This window comes from Cyprinus carpio, chromosome A22 (assembly GCF_018340385.1).
Source record: "Cyprinus carpio isolate SPL01 chromosome A22, ASM1834038v1, whole genome shotgun sequence".
NCBI classification, from domain to species: domain Eukaryota; kingdom Metazoa; phylum Chordata; class Actinopteri; order Cypriniformes; family Cyprinidae; genus Cyprinus; species Cyprinus carpio.
In genome coordinates this window covers 16907152-16924125 of record NC_056593.1, presented here as the reverse complement: position 1 = coordinate 16924125, position 16974 = coordinate 16907152, and the positions used below count along the sequence as shown (strand labels likewise).

Below are 16974 nucleotides of genomic sequence, written 5' to 3'. Positions count from 1 at the left end.
ATCGACATGCTTCACGCGTCAGCTCAGGCTTCCCATCCGCGCGCGTCTGGACTCTCCCGTTATGGATGCGGCGGCGCAGCAGCAGCATCTGAGGATGGAGACGGTCGCTTATTTATTTCATTGACTCGGTCAGTCGTGGTTTTGACGCCGGAATCCGAGAAAACTTCGCGAGGACAAGCTAACCTTGAGCGTTTCTCGGGTCAGGTGCGCGCGCGGCGCTCTTTTACGCGTCCTCGGTACGATTTTACGGGGTGAACGGGGAGCCTCTTCAGCGCCGGTGCTGCGCCATCTTCATCTCTCCGTCCGTCCGCCGTCGTCACATGACGCAGATTGTCGCTCTTTAACGGGACACGAGTAAACGCTCAACAGAGCGCGCGCTGGGCTCGTGTTTGAGTGTTTGAGTTATTAGGATGGTGCCTATTTAAAACAGTTTCACATTAGTTTTCATGCTGCAGTGTATAGGCTACACAGTAAAGCACTAAGACAAACAAACAATAGCCTATGTATGGTAAACAGTAATTTATATAGTCTTCTGTAAAATTATAATAAATTAATATGCAATTTTCCGAAAGTGTAAGAAGCTTCACTAATCTTTCTGTCGTTTGATTTAGTTAATTATTTAGGCCTATTTATGTCATTAAATTATTTATTTTTTTCGTCTGTTTGTTTGATTGTTTGTTTGTTTAAACGTAAGTGCTACTTTTTATGAAAAAAAGGCACAAGTTAAAGTTATTGTGCGGTCGGCGAGAGATAAAACTAAATTGGACAAACAAACAGATTTGACCTCATATCTTATCTGAGAGGGATTAAGCAGCGGGAGTGACCCAAAATTATAGTTTGGTAAAAAATAAATCCTTAAAGACTCAAAGTTTTTATCGTATCTATCGCTACAACACGTTACCTGTACAAAGAAGGCATCTCAAATACGGTTTCCAGTGCAGTGTAAACGCAGCAAAATCCGTAGTCACTTCGGGATTTTAACGTAAATTATAGTTTAAGAGTCATATTTTATCATTTATGGTGGGTTAGACTGAGAGTGTCTGAATGTGGGTTAACCCAGCCATCTGACAAAAGTGTTATAAATCCTAATCTGACTATAATTACCTGGGCATAATTACGTTGCCACACCATATTGTCTTTCTGCAGCTGTAAGTGTGCCAGGGGAGCTTTCGCACCACTCGTTACCATAACAATTTCAGTGCCTGCTGATGGATAAAAGACAGCAGAGTGTATAAAAACTGCTCAAGACAGCACTTACACTCTACTTTAAACCCTCAGAGGTTATATTAGAAGGCGAAACTCTCGCTTTGCTTATTCTTGTGTCGTTTTTCTTCATTCTTCCTTACAGACTTCTGCAGTGTATCCAGGAGATTTAAACTCATACTGTCCTGAAGAAAGAAAACAATGATGATCCTGCAGAGGAATATGATCAGGATATGAGCAGGTGAAGGGAGACACAGGGGGAATCAGGAGCGATCACTGCCCTTCCCATCTCATTTACTCAAGCATTCATTTAGAAATGACAGAGTCCATTGCTGAGTGTGTGTAATAGGCATTTTCTGATTATGTGCAAGTCTCTCACGTGAATGTGCATTTTAGCGTCAGCATAAAACACCGCATCTTTGAAATCTAACATTTTATAAAATAGTTCACATTTGTGGCAGAAGTATTTCCCCCCCAATAATTATACAACAAGAATTGAACATTAAACAATAACCATCAAATATTACTTATAAGAATATACTGTATGTATATTATATAAAAACATATATATATGTATTGTATTATATTTATAATGTTTATATAATAAACATAATCAAAATATATAAATTATATTATAATTTATATTTTATATTTATATTCTATTATCTAAAATTATATATATACTGTAATTGATTTATATGTATAACAATATATAAGAATAATTCAAATGTATCAATTATATATTTATTGTATTAATTATAATATATGTAATATTTACAATATTTTTTGTTATATAATGGTTATTTTATTGATATATATATATATATATATATATATATATATATATATATTATATATATATATATATATATATATATATATAAATTATACAGATGCCCAATTAAGATTCAAAAAAGCACGATTCTGAGTAAATGTATCATGATGTTCCACGAGCCACTAATATTATTAATTTATTATATTAATTATATATATAAAATCACAAGTAATATGGTAAATTCTATTTCGTTTTACAATATTAATTGTAATATATGTGTATATATATATATATATATATATATATATATATATATATATATAAATTGCTTATATATAATTATAATGAATTCTAAATAATTATTGTTTATAAATATGTGTAATATTTATTATACATATTTATAAACAATTACACAGATTACGAATAAGATTAAAAAAATCACAATTCTGATTAAATGTATCATGATGTTCCATAAGCCACTAATATTATTCATTTATTATATGAAGTATATTTAAAATTACAATTAATGTGGTAAATATTATATATAATTATACTACATATTACATTTAATACTTACATAATTAAATTTATATATATATATATATATATATATATATATATATATATATATATATATATATTATATATATATATATATATAAGCAATTGTAATGTATATGTATATATAATTAAAATGAATTGTAAATAATTATAATATTAATATTAATTTATAAATATCACAATTTCTAAATATTAATCATTAATTCTATGTTATAAATGACAAACTAAGATTCAAAAAGCACAACTCTGGTTCCCCTGTTATTCCACAAGCCACTTTGAATCTGTTGTTGTTGTTTTTTTGTTTGTTTGTTTGTTTGTTTGTTTGTTTTTTGATGCATACATTTTATGCATGTTTATTTTTAGATGTTAAGGTGATTGTCTCTAACACCTCGATCCTGTGGGAACTGAATAAACATTCCGGACATGAGGTAACCATGGTAACGCGAAAAGCAACCTGCCGCATTTTCACAGGCAGCTCATAATGGTCACTGTGGGTGTTGCGGATTCTCCTGACCTGCTGAGCAATCGTCCATGCATTGCCTATTCAAATTTCAGTATCTCTTCTATTCATTCCAAGTCCATGTTTTATCGCAGGCGCATATATTATTGCAGTTCCAGTGCAGATTTATAGCCATGAGAGCTTAAATTGAATTGAAACCAATGATTATCTTCACTTAGTTTGGAATTCAAATGCATAAAACAGCTTTTGCAGGCAATTTATGTGTCTACTATGCAGCAACATGTATCAGCCAAATAGATCTATATATATTGATGCTATAAGGGCAAAGTATACCAAAATATTCTGTTTTATTAGTTGTATTTTCAGCCTCTAGTGTGATATATAAAATATCATATGGCGCATATGTAGTGAAGGGAATTTCTATTTGTTACTCTGGCTGGCTGTGATTCAAAAGTCTTAAGAGAGGCAGTGAAACACGAACAACACTGAGTCATCACGATTCAGCAGAGAATTCTCCAGATGAAAGCAGTTTGAGTTAAAACTATCAAACACATCCTTCTCTTCGCTGTGTCACGAGGAGTCGTGTCTGTGGCTGCATACGGGACCTTGTAGATGGTTTTTTTTTATATTTCTGGTAAATCTTCAAAGATTAGATTAGATTTGTTTTGAGAATGAGATTTCAGATTCAAAGGATGTTTAATCAAAGAGATTTTTGCATGGATTCTACGCGGCATGTAATCCAACAACACAGTCTTTCAGACAGAAGTGCACAAGAATATATGTTTAAACATTCACCATTCTTCCATGTTTAAAAACACATTATGCTGTTTTGAATACACAATGATTTGTTCTACAAACATTACAATAAATAAACCATGGATAAATAAATAAAGGAATGCATGCATAAATATATTTAGAAATATGTGAACATGAAAGATAAGAAAATACAAATAAGTAAATATTAAAAAGAAAAACAAATAAATAAAACATTGATTGATGTTTCACTAAATGCTGTCCTAAACATATTTCAGGTAAATGCTACTTTCTTGTTTAAAATTTCTACAAAAGTTTGCAGTGGCATCATGTGGTAGAGATATGAATAGCAATACAAATGTGTCAATGGAAGGAATTATTGTGATCAAGGACCAATAGTGCTCATATTAGTACCTAAAAGTTACAAAAGTATATTTTTGAAAAGGTACCGCCCCAGCTTTCATATTAATGTGGACAGATCTTTGTTCCTGGCTGTGTTTATAACCTGTGGCTCTGCATTTTCTTCTGAAGGATTTGTAGTGTTTGTCTTTTTATCTTTTATCATTTCTGTCTGTTCTCAAAAGTGTGGCACATTGTAGTGAGGACTGTTTTGTGAACCCGTTACGATATAAAGAAGGCTTTGCAAACACACATGAGGAGTCCTCAGTTAACATACTGTATTTGGTAACTATTGACATGACTGTCTGTGCTTTCTAAGGTTGTGTTTACTCTTGTCTCCAGTGTCTCTTCAGGACCCAGTTCAAATCACTGTGTTGTTGGAGGCTCTGTTATTACCATGTTCATAGAAGGAAAAGGAGCTAAACCAGAAGAAATTAATGTGTTTTGGAGATGCAATAATAGCATGGTGGTTTATGATATTGAAAATGGCATTTGCTCAACGAAAGGCCAGATGTTTTTTTTTTTTCTTTTTTTTTTTTTTATAAACATCATTTAGTGCATTCAGGTTACAGGCCTGAAGACAGCTGAAGTGCTATCAAAGAAGCCCAGCTCTGACTTCCTCTTCTCTGTGTGCTTGAGGTTTCATAGTGTTTCCGCTCACAGTAAGAGATGTTTGAATGATCATAGAAGATATTCACCTGGATCAGACGATGAAGATCATCCAGCTTCAGATCTGTGAGTTTATCACATTATATTTGATAATTTTGGTTATTTATTTATTTGTTGATTATTATCTTGATACATTCTTGATATACTCATAGATCTGTTGATGTGGTCTCAAGTCACAGAGAGTCTAACAAACACAGCAGTAACTTTAGGAGCTGATGTGATTATAAACTGTGATCTTGATATAGAGGAGATTTACTGGTACAAACAGAAATCACCGGATCCTCCAGAGTCGATCTTACGCACTTACAGTAGCACATATGAAGCAGCTAAATATGAAAACAGCATCTTCACACACAAATACTCGGTGAAAACTAACAGTCGTCTGTTCATCAGAAATATCACTGCTGATGATTTAGGAGTTTATTATTGTGTGAAAACTAGTGAACCACATAAATTCAGCAACGGCACCAGAATCTACATCACTGGTGAGTAATTTTCTCATTTAAATGTTACTTTTTCTCATTTCAAATATGATGAATTTCCATGTTGAATATACTGTATATGTTTATAAAGTTGTTAAAGACTTCAAATAGAATTAGAAACCATTTGCAGACTCAGTCCACACGAATCAGACAGAATCACAACAGGAGACACCATGGAGAAACCTGACCATCATCACATCTGTCCTGCTGAATGTGCTTCTGATCATTGCATTAATAGGTTTGTACTGCTTTTACTGTGACTATGTTCAGGTTTCACTGAACTAAATACAAGAAGACAAGGGCTTCTATATCTACACAAACATAACCCATATTACACATTCTTTGTTTGTTTAGTCTGTTATAATGTGTGAATTCAGTAATGTTTGATTGATTGTTGTTTCAGGTTTGGTGAAGAGCTACACTGATGTTCCTGGAAGATCTAAAAATCACACTGCAGCTCAAAACCCAAATAATCCAAAGGTAAAATACGTTTTCGATAAATGTTATATTATTTTTACCTGTCCTAGTGATTATTGCAGTAAATCCTTTCAACCTCAAATAACATGATCAAGATTCATTATCTGAATGATCTGAAAAATGTAAGATGTTACACAACTCTGTGAAACACTTGACTGAGACAGACAATATTTTAAAATGTGATTTAAGCCTGTCATGCTTGAAAAATAACCCCCTTCATCCCTTGTGAGAATTTATTTGCAATAATGATTGGCTGACTGTACATCGTGTCTTACATACTGTATATGGCCACTGATATATAATGTATTTCTCTTTCAGTGTGCTGAAATAGATTTTTTCATGTATCCTGGTAACACCATGCATTGCCGAGAGCAAGCACTGTTGTCCTTTACAGCCAATGAAATTTGCTGTTGTTTTATGTTTTATTATTTGTCATACCACTGGAAATCAAGGACACAAACATCAATAAAAGCTCTAAAGAGTTTTTTTTTTTTTTTTTTTTTTTTTTTTTTTTGCATAGAAAAATTTTTATACATATTGAAACATCTAACATCTGCACAGCTCTTGTTTGTGGTTTACACACAGCATGGTTTCGTGCAAATAAAATGTTCCACTGGTTTGGTCACTTGATGAACAACACCTTACACACTTGCATGCAGCCGGTGGTTTAAACTATAACCAAGTGAACATGACCACCATACACTATGAATAAATGTACACCTTGACCTATTTTACTACTGAGTTTCACACATTTTATTCTGTTCATCTTATTCATTTCCACAAACGGAACAAACATTTCATTAGGAAACAGAATAATAGTAACACTGACCACAAAGAACAAAAACTACAATAAACAGATATTTATAATACAGGGGAAATACTTTATTTTAAGGATCAATTCTCACTATTAACTAGCATGCATATTACTAACATATTGGCTGTTTATACTTATAAAGCACATATTAATGCCTTTTGCTGCAGGACCATATTTTAGATTCCTTAATCTCTGCCCCATATCTAAATAACTGCCTTACTAACTATTAATAAGCGTCAAATTAGGAGTTTATTGAAGCAAAAGTCATAATTAATTAGTGAGAATTGGACCTAAGATTAATACTTAAAAGATAAAAGACAAGAGCTCTTACATATGGGTTAATGTTTGATTTTAAATACAAGAAAACACATGTGGTCAGAGCAAACCTGCCTTTAACTTCCTCATGACTGTGGTTAAAATCACCCTGTTATTTTGAAAGTAAAGAAACAAAGTTTCATCTTTAAAGTTGTGTGAAAGAAACAAGACTGCAGTGTTTTTAATTTTAGTGTTTTAACATCCTGAAGGCCATGCAGCTTCTTCTCTGTGAGTTTATTGTACATTATGAATATTGTAATGTGCTTTGTAAATTAATAAATTGACATTGTATTATGACACAGTTACATTCCAAATTGTTTTGTATGTATGTGTGTGTGTTTTGTTTCACAGTTCTGTTCATATTTTGTCAAGCAGCTCTCTTCTACAACAGATTAACTAACAGATTTAAACCATAAACTTTAATCACAATATACAAAATGCTAACTACTTAAAACACAAAATACCACAACCACCGATCCTGATATTACTCTCTTCTACAACTTCAATATTCATTTTTACTACAATAAAACATTTAAAAACAAATATTCAGAACAAAAAGTTAACATTGTCTGTTCATAAACAATGTCTATCTTGATGATTTAGGACTTTATAACTGTGTGACCTCAGATGCACCTCCAAAATACAGCAACAGCACCAGCCTGTACATCACTGGTGAGTGACCATTGACTGATCATATTGATGTTATATTTTATTATATACTGGATCCATTTTTAGACAGTAATGTAATCTATAATTAAACATTTGAGTGGTTGCACAGTGCTGAATATGTTATATATTATATAGAACTGACTGAAGAGAACAAGAGTCATACAGTGGTGAAGTACATTGAGTATCAGGATCCTGCCCTGAAAGTCTTGTCTGTCCTCTCTTTGTTAAATGTGTCTTTGTTTATTTTGTGCCTGAGCACATGGCTGTGTCTATTGTGTTCATTTCCCTCTGGTCTCTCTTGTCCTGCCTCTTCGTTTCAACCACTACACCCCCTTGTTTAGTCCTTGTTTGTCAATTGTATTCACCTGATCCTCATGTGCTCTGCTCCCTTTATATTGTGTTCATTTCCCTCTGGTCTTTGCTGGTTTGTTTTGTGTGTGCAATGTAGTGCATTCTCCTTGCTTGTATCTTTAGTCTTGTTAGAACTCGCTATTCAGTGTATTGCATCTAGTCTAGTTTCCCTCTTGTTATTCTAGTTTTATTTGTTCCCATGTTTAGTCTATAGTCTAGTTCCAGTCTTTGTGGTTTAGTTCTTTATTTTAGTTCTTGAACCTTTTGACCCTCCTCCCCCCTTTATTTTCTTTAGATTTCAGCAAAGTTGCTGTCTTGTCTTTATTTTGTTTGTAGTTCTAGTTATTTATATAGCTTTTTCCTATTATCATCCTTTTTGTTTTTATAAGTTCCAGTTAATTATTTCTAGTATTTATTTTATTACTTTGTTTTCTCCTTTTCAGTTTTATGTCTTATCTCCCTAGTCAGTTTTGTTTTCTGAGTCCTCCCTGGTCGCTGATTCTCCTGACCTGACAGACATTTTGGTGCTTCTAGAGTTACTGTCCCAAGGGCCAAGCTTGTGGTTCCTTGAGTTGCTACCAAGTCTCCTTTTGCCACAGTGTCTGGAGCTCCCCGATCCCCGACCAGCCTGTTCTCCTGTTGTGTGAACTGTCTGCCTGCCTCATCTGTTTGTGTTCTCATTCTTGTTAATAAACTGTTCTCCCCATTCATTCTGCATTTGGGTCCCTTGCCAAACCCCTGACAGAATGAACCAGTCACTCTAGGACCCAGCAGAATGAGTATAAAAATTGTTGGGAGATGGAGCAGCTGCATGTTTTGAATTTCTGGAACTTGTCTAATTATGTGCATCACCGCAAAGACTGGCAGATCCTTAACCCTCCTGAGGATGTCAGCAGTGACCACCAACCTGCACTCCTTCCCTCTTCGAGTCAAGTCCATGATCATCTTCTGACTCATATTGAGAAATGAAGGGACAGAAGAAAGAGCGGGGCCCAAGTTGCTGTATCTGCCATTGAGTCCTCCGTGCCAGCTCCAGCCTCTGAGAGCAGTTCAGTGCCAGCTCCAGCTTCTGAGTCGCCTGAACCCACCACAGTCACACCTGAGTCAATGAAGTCCTCTGAAGCAGTCAAGCTCAAGGTAGCTTTGAGGGAAGTTTCTAGCTCAACCTCTGTTCCTGTGTCTGTCAATTCTGTCCCAGTTAAGTCAAAGCCTGTCATGTCCATTCTTGATAATCCTGTGTTTATGTCAGTCCAAGTCACTCAAGAAGTGGGGCAAGATGACAACTTCCTGCCTTGGGAGGAGTAAGGGAAGGAGGGCCGTGCAAGGAGGGCTAGATCCCTTTGTTCAGAGACCACGCCATGTACTTATCCTGGAAGATTTCAAGTTGCCTGCTGCTTCGTTTATGGCCATGTAGGCAGTTCTGAGCAGCTCAACCTCAATATTATGACCACAGAGGTAAGTCCCTGAACAGCCTGGCCTTCCTGCTATGACCATGGAGTCCAGTCTTGAGGAGACCGCTGTCCCTGTCACGGACATGGAAAGTATCCCTGGGCAGCACACTTCCCTGTCATGGCAACAGAAACCAGTTTTTGAGCAGCATGTTTTTCCTGTCATGGTCACAGAGGCCAGTCCTGAGCAGCTCCCTGTCACAGTCACTCATGTCAGGCCTGAGCAGTCCTCTCCTGTCACGACCTTGGAGACCACTCCTAAGCAGCCCACTATCCCTGTCATATCTATGGAGGTCATTCTCAAGCCATCAGTCCCCATGGGCACTGAATATGCTTCAGCACCAGGAGCATCCAGAATCCACTCGAGCACCTGACCAGAGTCTAGTGTTGGGCTCTAGGTCTAGAGTCTGCCTCATCCCAGTTCAATCCAAAGTCTGTTCCAGAGCCTGTTTCAGAGTCTGCTTTGGTACCAGCCCAAGAGTTAGCTCCAGTCATCCAAGAATCCGTTCATGAGTCTGTTCCTGCAGCCCCCAAGGGCACTCCAGAATCAGTCCTGGAGTCTGTTCCTGCAGCCCCAGATGGCAGTTCAGAAGCCTCAGATGATGTTCCTGAGACTGTCTTTGAGCCAGTTCCAGCTCTGGAGATCAGTTTAGGAGCCCCAGAGGGCAGTCAAGAGCCAGTTTCCGGGTCAATCTTCGTAGCCTCAGAGGGCAGTTCAGCAGCCCCCAGGGACAGTCAAGAGTTGGTTCCTGGGTCTATTCCTGCAGCCCAGGAGGGCATTTCAACAGTCTCCAAGGGCTTTCCAGAGTCAATATTTGAACCTGGTCCAGAGGTCCCTAAAGACATCCCTGTTATAGCCCCAGAGCCACTCCAGACTCCGCTCCAGTTACAGAATCCTCAGAAGCCAATCCTGAAAATTTTGTTAGTCATGTAAAGCCCCACAGAAAATAATCCTATTTGTCATGCTGTACCATTGGAGACTGTCTGTGTTCTGGCCAAGGAGGCTGTTTTCAGAGAGCCCTAATCTGCTCATTGAAGCCACCTCAGAATCCCTTGCCAGTCGTGTCTTGCCGACCCAAAAAACATCCTGGAGTCTGCCCATAACAGCCAGTCCAGTAGGAATCCCTCGCCTGTGAAACATGTCCCTGTTGGGAGAGGTGCCATCAACTGTGCCCCCACCTTTATCCCACCATCTGTCTGTTCCAGTCCGCAACTACTTCCAAATCCTGCAACACCCCACCCCTCGCTACTGGTGGTTTTTGCTTTGTCAATTGTGTTCACCTGATCCTCACGTGCTCTGCTCCTTTTATGTTGTGTTAATTTCTCTCTGGTCTTTTCTGGTTTGTTTTGTGTGTGCCTTGTGTGCATTCTCCTTGCTTGTATCTTTAGTCTTGTTAGAAATCGCTATTCATTATATTGCAACTAGTCTAGTTTCCCTCTTGTTGTTCTAGTTTTTTGTTCCTGTGTTTAGTCAATAGTCTAGTTCCAGTCTGTGGTTTAGTTCTTTATTTTAGTTCTTGAACCTTTAGATTTCCCCCCTTTATTTTCTTTCTAGTTTTTCAGCAAGGTTTCTGTCTTGTCTTTATTTTTGTTTGTACTGTAGTTCTGGTTATTCCTAGCTTTTTACTATTATTATCCTTTTTGTTTTCATATGTTCCAGTTAATTATTTCTAGTATTTTATTACTTTTGTTTTTCCTTTTCAGTTTTATTTCTTATCTCCCTAGTCAGTTTTGCAAGTTTTATTATTATTATTATTATTTGTTTTATTTTTTATTTCTTTTTACTTTGATCGGTGTCTCTCTTGTCTCTCCGGTTGTCTTGTCTTTGTGTGTGTGTGTGTGTGTGTCTGTTGTGTTGGTTACTGCCCTGCTTCCTGAGTCCTCCCTGGTCGCTGATTCTCCTGACCTGACAGACATTTCGGTGCTTCTAGAGTTATCATCCCCAGGGCCAAGCCTGTGGTTCCTTGAGTTGCTACCAAGTCTAGTGTCTGGAGGGGGATCAGGGTAGCTCCAGATTCTGACCAGCCTGTTCGCCTGTTGTGTGAACTGTCGTCCTGCCTCATCTGTTTGTGTTCTCATTCTTGTTAATAAACTCTGTTTTCCCCGTTCATTCTGCATTTGGGTCCTCCCTTGCCAAACCCTGACACTGAGGAGAATCAGACACACTGGCAGATTATTATCCTGATATTTGCTTTCATAAATGCTCTTCTGATCACTGTGATCTTAGCATATAATCATAGAGTTGATGAAAATATACATGCATGGGTTTTAAATATGAATATTTTGGTCAAAAAATTTGCCATGCTTATTAAAAAAAAAATGCTACAAAAATGGACAAAAATGTGAGACAATACTGTATGTTTTTAGATTGAACTACTCATTTACTGTTAAATCTGACATTTGAAGGACTATTAAAGCTTCTTGCTCATGGAATCAACAGAACCAAATATCATTTGAAACAATTTCAAGATATGAATCTACACCAGCTTCAAGTTCTGGATCCTGAACAACCACAAGACTCAAAACAAATATATCAACATAAAAAGCATGTTGTGCCTTTCAGTGTTGAAATCTCTGAATGTTTAAAGTTTAAAGCTTAAATATGTAAATATAATCAAGCATAAGTGCTATAATTCAGGTCAACAGCACTACTGAGAGTGTGATATTGCTTTTATACATCAGTTTAATGTATGTGCTGTTTATGGGCAAGTAAATTTCATTATTTCAGTTTTTAAGGTTCACAAAACACAATGGGCTCTGTTTGAGGTCCTTATAAGAACTACAACTAATGATGTGTATTTCTGTCTATATGTTATATCAAAATCATATAAAAATGGATTTAGAGACTTTAATCAAGCGTTTTAATAAATATATACCTATATTAAAACATAAAAATAAAAATAAACATATACCAAAATAAAAAAAAAAATAAATATAAATAAAGAGTAAATACATATATAAAAGTAAAATAAAACTTGACTTTATAAGTGGACCTCAGAGGAAAATAATTGACACTTTCAAAATTTGAAAAGATTGAAAAACTCAAGTATTGTGTTATTATGTTTGTGACCACCAGAGGACAGCAACTGGTGGTTTTTGCTCTTAACCTGGCATATACAGTAGAAACAGATATAAGGGAGGATATAGGGGCAGTCATGGCCAGTCGTGGTTGCGGGTTACTGATTAATTTCCACAAAAAATTTTTCAAAACCCAACTTAAAAACCATCACAAAAAAACATCCAAAAAACCACTAAATAAAAAAAAAATATATTTAAGAAACAAGCCGTAAATGCTACTTTCTTGATTAAAATTTCTACAAAAGTTTGCAGTGCCATCATGTGGTAGAGATATGAATAGCAATACAAATGTGTCAATGGAAGGAATTATTGTGATCAAGGACCAATAGTGTTCATATTAGTACCTAAAAGTTACAAAAATATATTTATCAAAACGTAACTTCACACAGACAACGTTAGTCACGCTTGCATCAGATCTTTGTTCCTGGCTGTGTTTAGCACCCGTGGCTCAGCATTTTCTTCTGAAGGATTTGTAGTGTTTGTCTTTTTATCTTTATTCATTACTGTCTGTTCTCAAAAGTGTGGCACATTTTAGTGAGGACTGTTTTGTGAACCCGTTACGATATAAAGCAGGCTTTGCAAACACACATGAGGAGTCCTCAGTTAACATACTGTATTTGGTAACTATTGACATGACTGTCTGTGCTTTCTAAGGTTGTTACTCTTGTCTCCAGTGTCTCTCCAGGACCCAGTTCAAATCACTGTGTTGTTGGAGGCTCTGTTATATTACCATGTTCATAGAAGGAAAAGGAGCTAAAGCCAGAAGAAATTAATGTGTTTTGGAGATACAATAATAGCATGGTTGTTTATGATATTGAAAATGGCATTCCCTCAACAAAAGGCAGGACGCAATGTTCAGATATTGTATAGAAAGTTTTCCCACAGCGTATGTGAATAGAAACTTTTCATCTGAATTTCACAGAATCAGGCCAGTTCTCCTTTTTTGCTCACTTATATATATATATATATATATATATATATTATATTATATATATATATTATATATATATATATATATATAATATATTTTTTTTTATAAACATCATTTAGTGCATTCAGGTTACAGGCCTGAAGATGGCTGAAGTGCTATCAGAGAAGCCCAGCTCTGACTTCCTCTTCTATGTGTGCTCGAGGTTTCATCTAAAGCTCAGTAATGTTTCCGCTCACAGTAAGAGATGTTTGAATGATCACAGTATAGAAGATATTCACCTGGATCAGACGATGAAGATCATCCAGCTTCAGATCTGTGAGTTTATCACATCACATTTAAATAAGTTGTGTTATTTATTTATAATTTTGTCGATTATTATCTTAATACATGTTTTCTTTCTCTCATAGATCTGTTGATGTGGTCTCAAGTCACAGAGAGTCTAACAAACACAGCAGTAACTTTAGGAGCTGATGTGATTATAAACTGTGATCTTGATATAGAGGAGATTTACTGGTACAAACAGAAATCACCGGATCCTCCAGAGTTCATCTTACGCACTTACAGTAGCACATATGAAGGAGCAGAATATGAAAACAGCAACTTCACACACAAATACTCAGTGAAAACTAACAGTCGTCTGTTCATCAGAAATATCACCGCTGATGAATTAGGAGTTTATTATTGTGTCAAAACTAGTGAACCACTTAATTCAGCAACGGCACCAAAATCTACATCACTGGTTAGTTATTTTCTCATTTAAATTTTACATTTTCTCATTTCAAATATGATGAATTTCCATGTTGAATATACTGTATATGTTTATAAAGTTGTTTAAAGACTTAAACAGAGATTAATATTCTGATCGTTGCATTAAAGACTCAGTCCACGAGAATCAGACAGAATCACAACAGGAGACACCATGGAGAAACCTGACCATCATCACATCTGTCCTGCTGAATGTGCTTCTGATCTTTGCATTAATAGGTTTGTACTGCTTTTACTGCGAGTATGTTCAGGTCTCACTGAACTAACTACAAGAAGACAAGATTTTAGATCTACACAAACATAACCATATTACACATTCTTTGTTTGTTTAGTCTGTTATAATGTGTGAATTCAGTAATGTTTGATTGATTGTTGTTTCAGGTTTGGTGAAGAGCTACACTGATGTTCCTGGAACATCTAAAAATTACACTGCAGCTAAAAACCCAAATAATCCAAAGGTTTTCGATAACTCAAATAAATGCTATATTATTTTTACCCTTCCTAGTGATTATTGCAGTAAATCCTTTCAACTTAAATAACACGATCAAGATTTATTATCTGAATGATCTGAAAAATGTAAGATGTTACACAACTCTGGGAAACACTTGACTGAGACAGACAATATTTTAAAATGTGATTTAAGCCTGTCATGCTTGAAAAATAACCCCCTTCATCCCTTGTGAGAATTTATTTTGTTACTGTATATCGTGTCTTACATACTGTATATGGCCATTGATATATAATGTATTTCTCTTTCAGTGTGCTGAAATTGATTTTTTCATGTATCCTGGTAACACCATGCATTGCCGAGAGCAGAGCACTGTTGTCCTTTACAGCCAGTGAAATTTGCTGTTGTTCTACAGTTTTATGTTTTATTATTTGTCATACAACAGGAAATCAAGGACACAAACATCAATAAAAGCTCTCAAGAGGTTTTTTTTTTGGCTTGCATAAAAATATTTTTATACATATTGAAACATCTAACATCTGCACAGCTCATGTTTGTGGTTTACACACAGCATGGTTTCATGCAAATAAAATGTTCCACTGGTTTGGTCACTTGATGAACAACACCTTACACACTTGCATGCAGCCGGTGGTTTTAAACTATAACCAAGTGAACATGACCACCATACACTATGAATAAATGTACACCTAGACCTATTTTACTACTGAGTTTCACACATTTTATTCTGTTCATCTTATTCATTTCCATAAAACAGAATAACACTGAGCACAAAGAACAAAACCTACAATAAACAGATATTTATAATACAGAGGAAACACTTTATTTTAAGGATCAATTCTCACTATTAACTAGCATGCATTTTACTAACATATTGGCTGTTTATACTTATAAAGCACATATTAATGCCTTTTGCTGCAGGACCATATTTTAGATTCCTTAATCTCTGCCCCATATCTAAACTTAACAACTGCCTTACTAACTATTAATAAGCATCAAATTAGGAGTTTACTGAAGCAAAAGTCATAGTTAATTAGTGAGAACTGGACCTTAAAAATAAAGTGTGACCATTAAAGGTATGAAATTAGAGATTATTACTTAAAAGATAAAAGACAAGAGCTCTTATATACGGGTTTATGTTTGATTTTAAATACAAGAAAACACATGTGGTCAGAGCAAACCTGCCTTTAACTTCCTCATGACTGTGGTTAAAAATCACCCTGTTATTTGAAAGCAACCAAGACAAGTTTCATCTTTAAAGTTGTGTGAAAGAAACAAGACTGCAGTGTTTTAATTTTAGTGTTTTAACATCCTGAAGGCCATGCAGCTTCTCTGTGAGTTTATTGTACATTATGAATATTGTAATGTGCTTTGTAAATTAATAAAATTGACATTGTATTATGACACAGTTACATTCCAAATTGTTTTGTATGTATGTGTGTGTGTTTTGTTTCACAGTTCTGTTCATATTTTGTCAAGCAGCAGAGAATTTAACAGATCAACTAACAGATTTAGGTCATAAACTTTGATCTTTATGTACAGGAGGCTAACTAGTTATTACTGAAACTACCAGATTCTTCGGTTCTGATATTACTTTCTTCTTCAACTTCAGCTAAATTTTATTACAATAAAAACATTTAAACTTAAATATTCAGAGCAAAGTTAACATTGTCTGTTCATAAACAATGTCACTCTTGATGATTTAGGACTTTATTGCTGTGTGACCTCAGATGCACCTCCAAAATACAGCAACAGCACCAGACTGTGCATCACTGGTGAGTGACCATTCACTGATCATATTTAATTTCCCTCTTGTCTTTACTGGTTTGTTTTTTTAGACAGTAATGTAATCTATAATTAAACATTTGAGTGGTTGCACAGTGCTGAATATGTTATATATTATATAGAACTGATTGAAGAGAACAAGAGTCATACAGTGGTGAAGTACATTGAGTATCAGGATCCTGCCCTGAAAGTCTTGTCTGTCCTCTCTTTGTTTAATGTGTCTTTGTTTATTTTGTGCCTGAGCACATGGCTGCTGGCCAGCAGAGGAAATCACGGGGTTTCGTCTCCGTGACAGAGCCCCCCCCCCCCCCCCTGCGGGCGACTCCTGGCGCGAGGAGGCAAATGACGTCGGGGCCTACCACGGGGTCGAGGGGGCCGGTCCTTTCAGGATGTAAGCGATGAAATTCATAGATGAGATTGGGGTCTAGAATATCCTCAGAATTTACCCAAGAGCGCTCCTCTGGACCGTACCCCTTCCAGTCGACCAGATACTGCAGCATTCTTCCCCGACGGTCTGGAATCGAGTAACTCTTGGACTTGGTAAGCCTCCTTGCCCTCTATGGTGATGGGTTG

The 16974-nt window shown here is 35.9% G+C and overlaps 1 protein-coding gene across 4 annotated transcripts; it reads left to right on the top strand.

The window, feature by feature from the left end:
- The first annotated feature begins 4840 nt into the window (after positions 1–4840).
- Positions 4841–15551, top strand: LOC109045643. Of its 4 annotated transcripts, none has more exons than XM_042712127.1 (5): positions 4841–4886; positions 4973–5305; positions 14262–14369; positions 14532–14608; positions 14910–15551. In XM_042712127.1, the coding sequence occupies exons 1-5, from the start codon at positions 4862–4864 to the stop codon at positions 14991–14993; spliced, it is 627 nt and encodes a 208-aa protein (XP_042568061.1). In that variant the 5' UTR covers positions 4841–4861; the 3' UTR covers positions 14994–15551. The 4 variants fall into 4 exon arrangements, 3 of the variants coding, with proteins under 3 accessions (XP_042568061.1, XP_042568062.1, XP_042568060.1); XM_042712128.1 differs by lacking the exons at positions 14262–14369; positions 14532–14608 and adding exons at positions 5439–5540; positions 5706–5782; XM_042712126.1 differs by lacking the exons at positions 14262–14369; positions 14532–14608; positions 14910–15551 and adding exons at positions 5439–5540; positions 5706–5782; positions 6098–6557.
- Positions 15552–16974: the final 1423 nt, after the last annotated feature.

Coding starts and splice junctions, on each gene's coding strand:
- LOC109045643 (XM_042712126.1), top strand. CDS start 4,862: ATGAAGATCATCCAGCTTCAGATCT. Junction 5,306..5,438: donor CACCAGAATCTACATCACTG/GTGAGTAATTTT, acceptor TTGCAGACTCAG/TCCACACGAATCAGACAGAA. Junction 5,541..5,705: donor TCTGATCATTGCATTAATAG/GTTTGTACTGCT, acceptor TTGTTGTTTCAG/GTTTGGTGAAGAGCTACACT.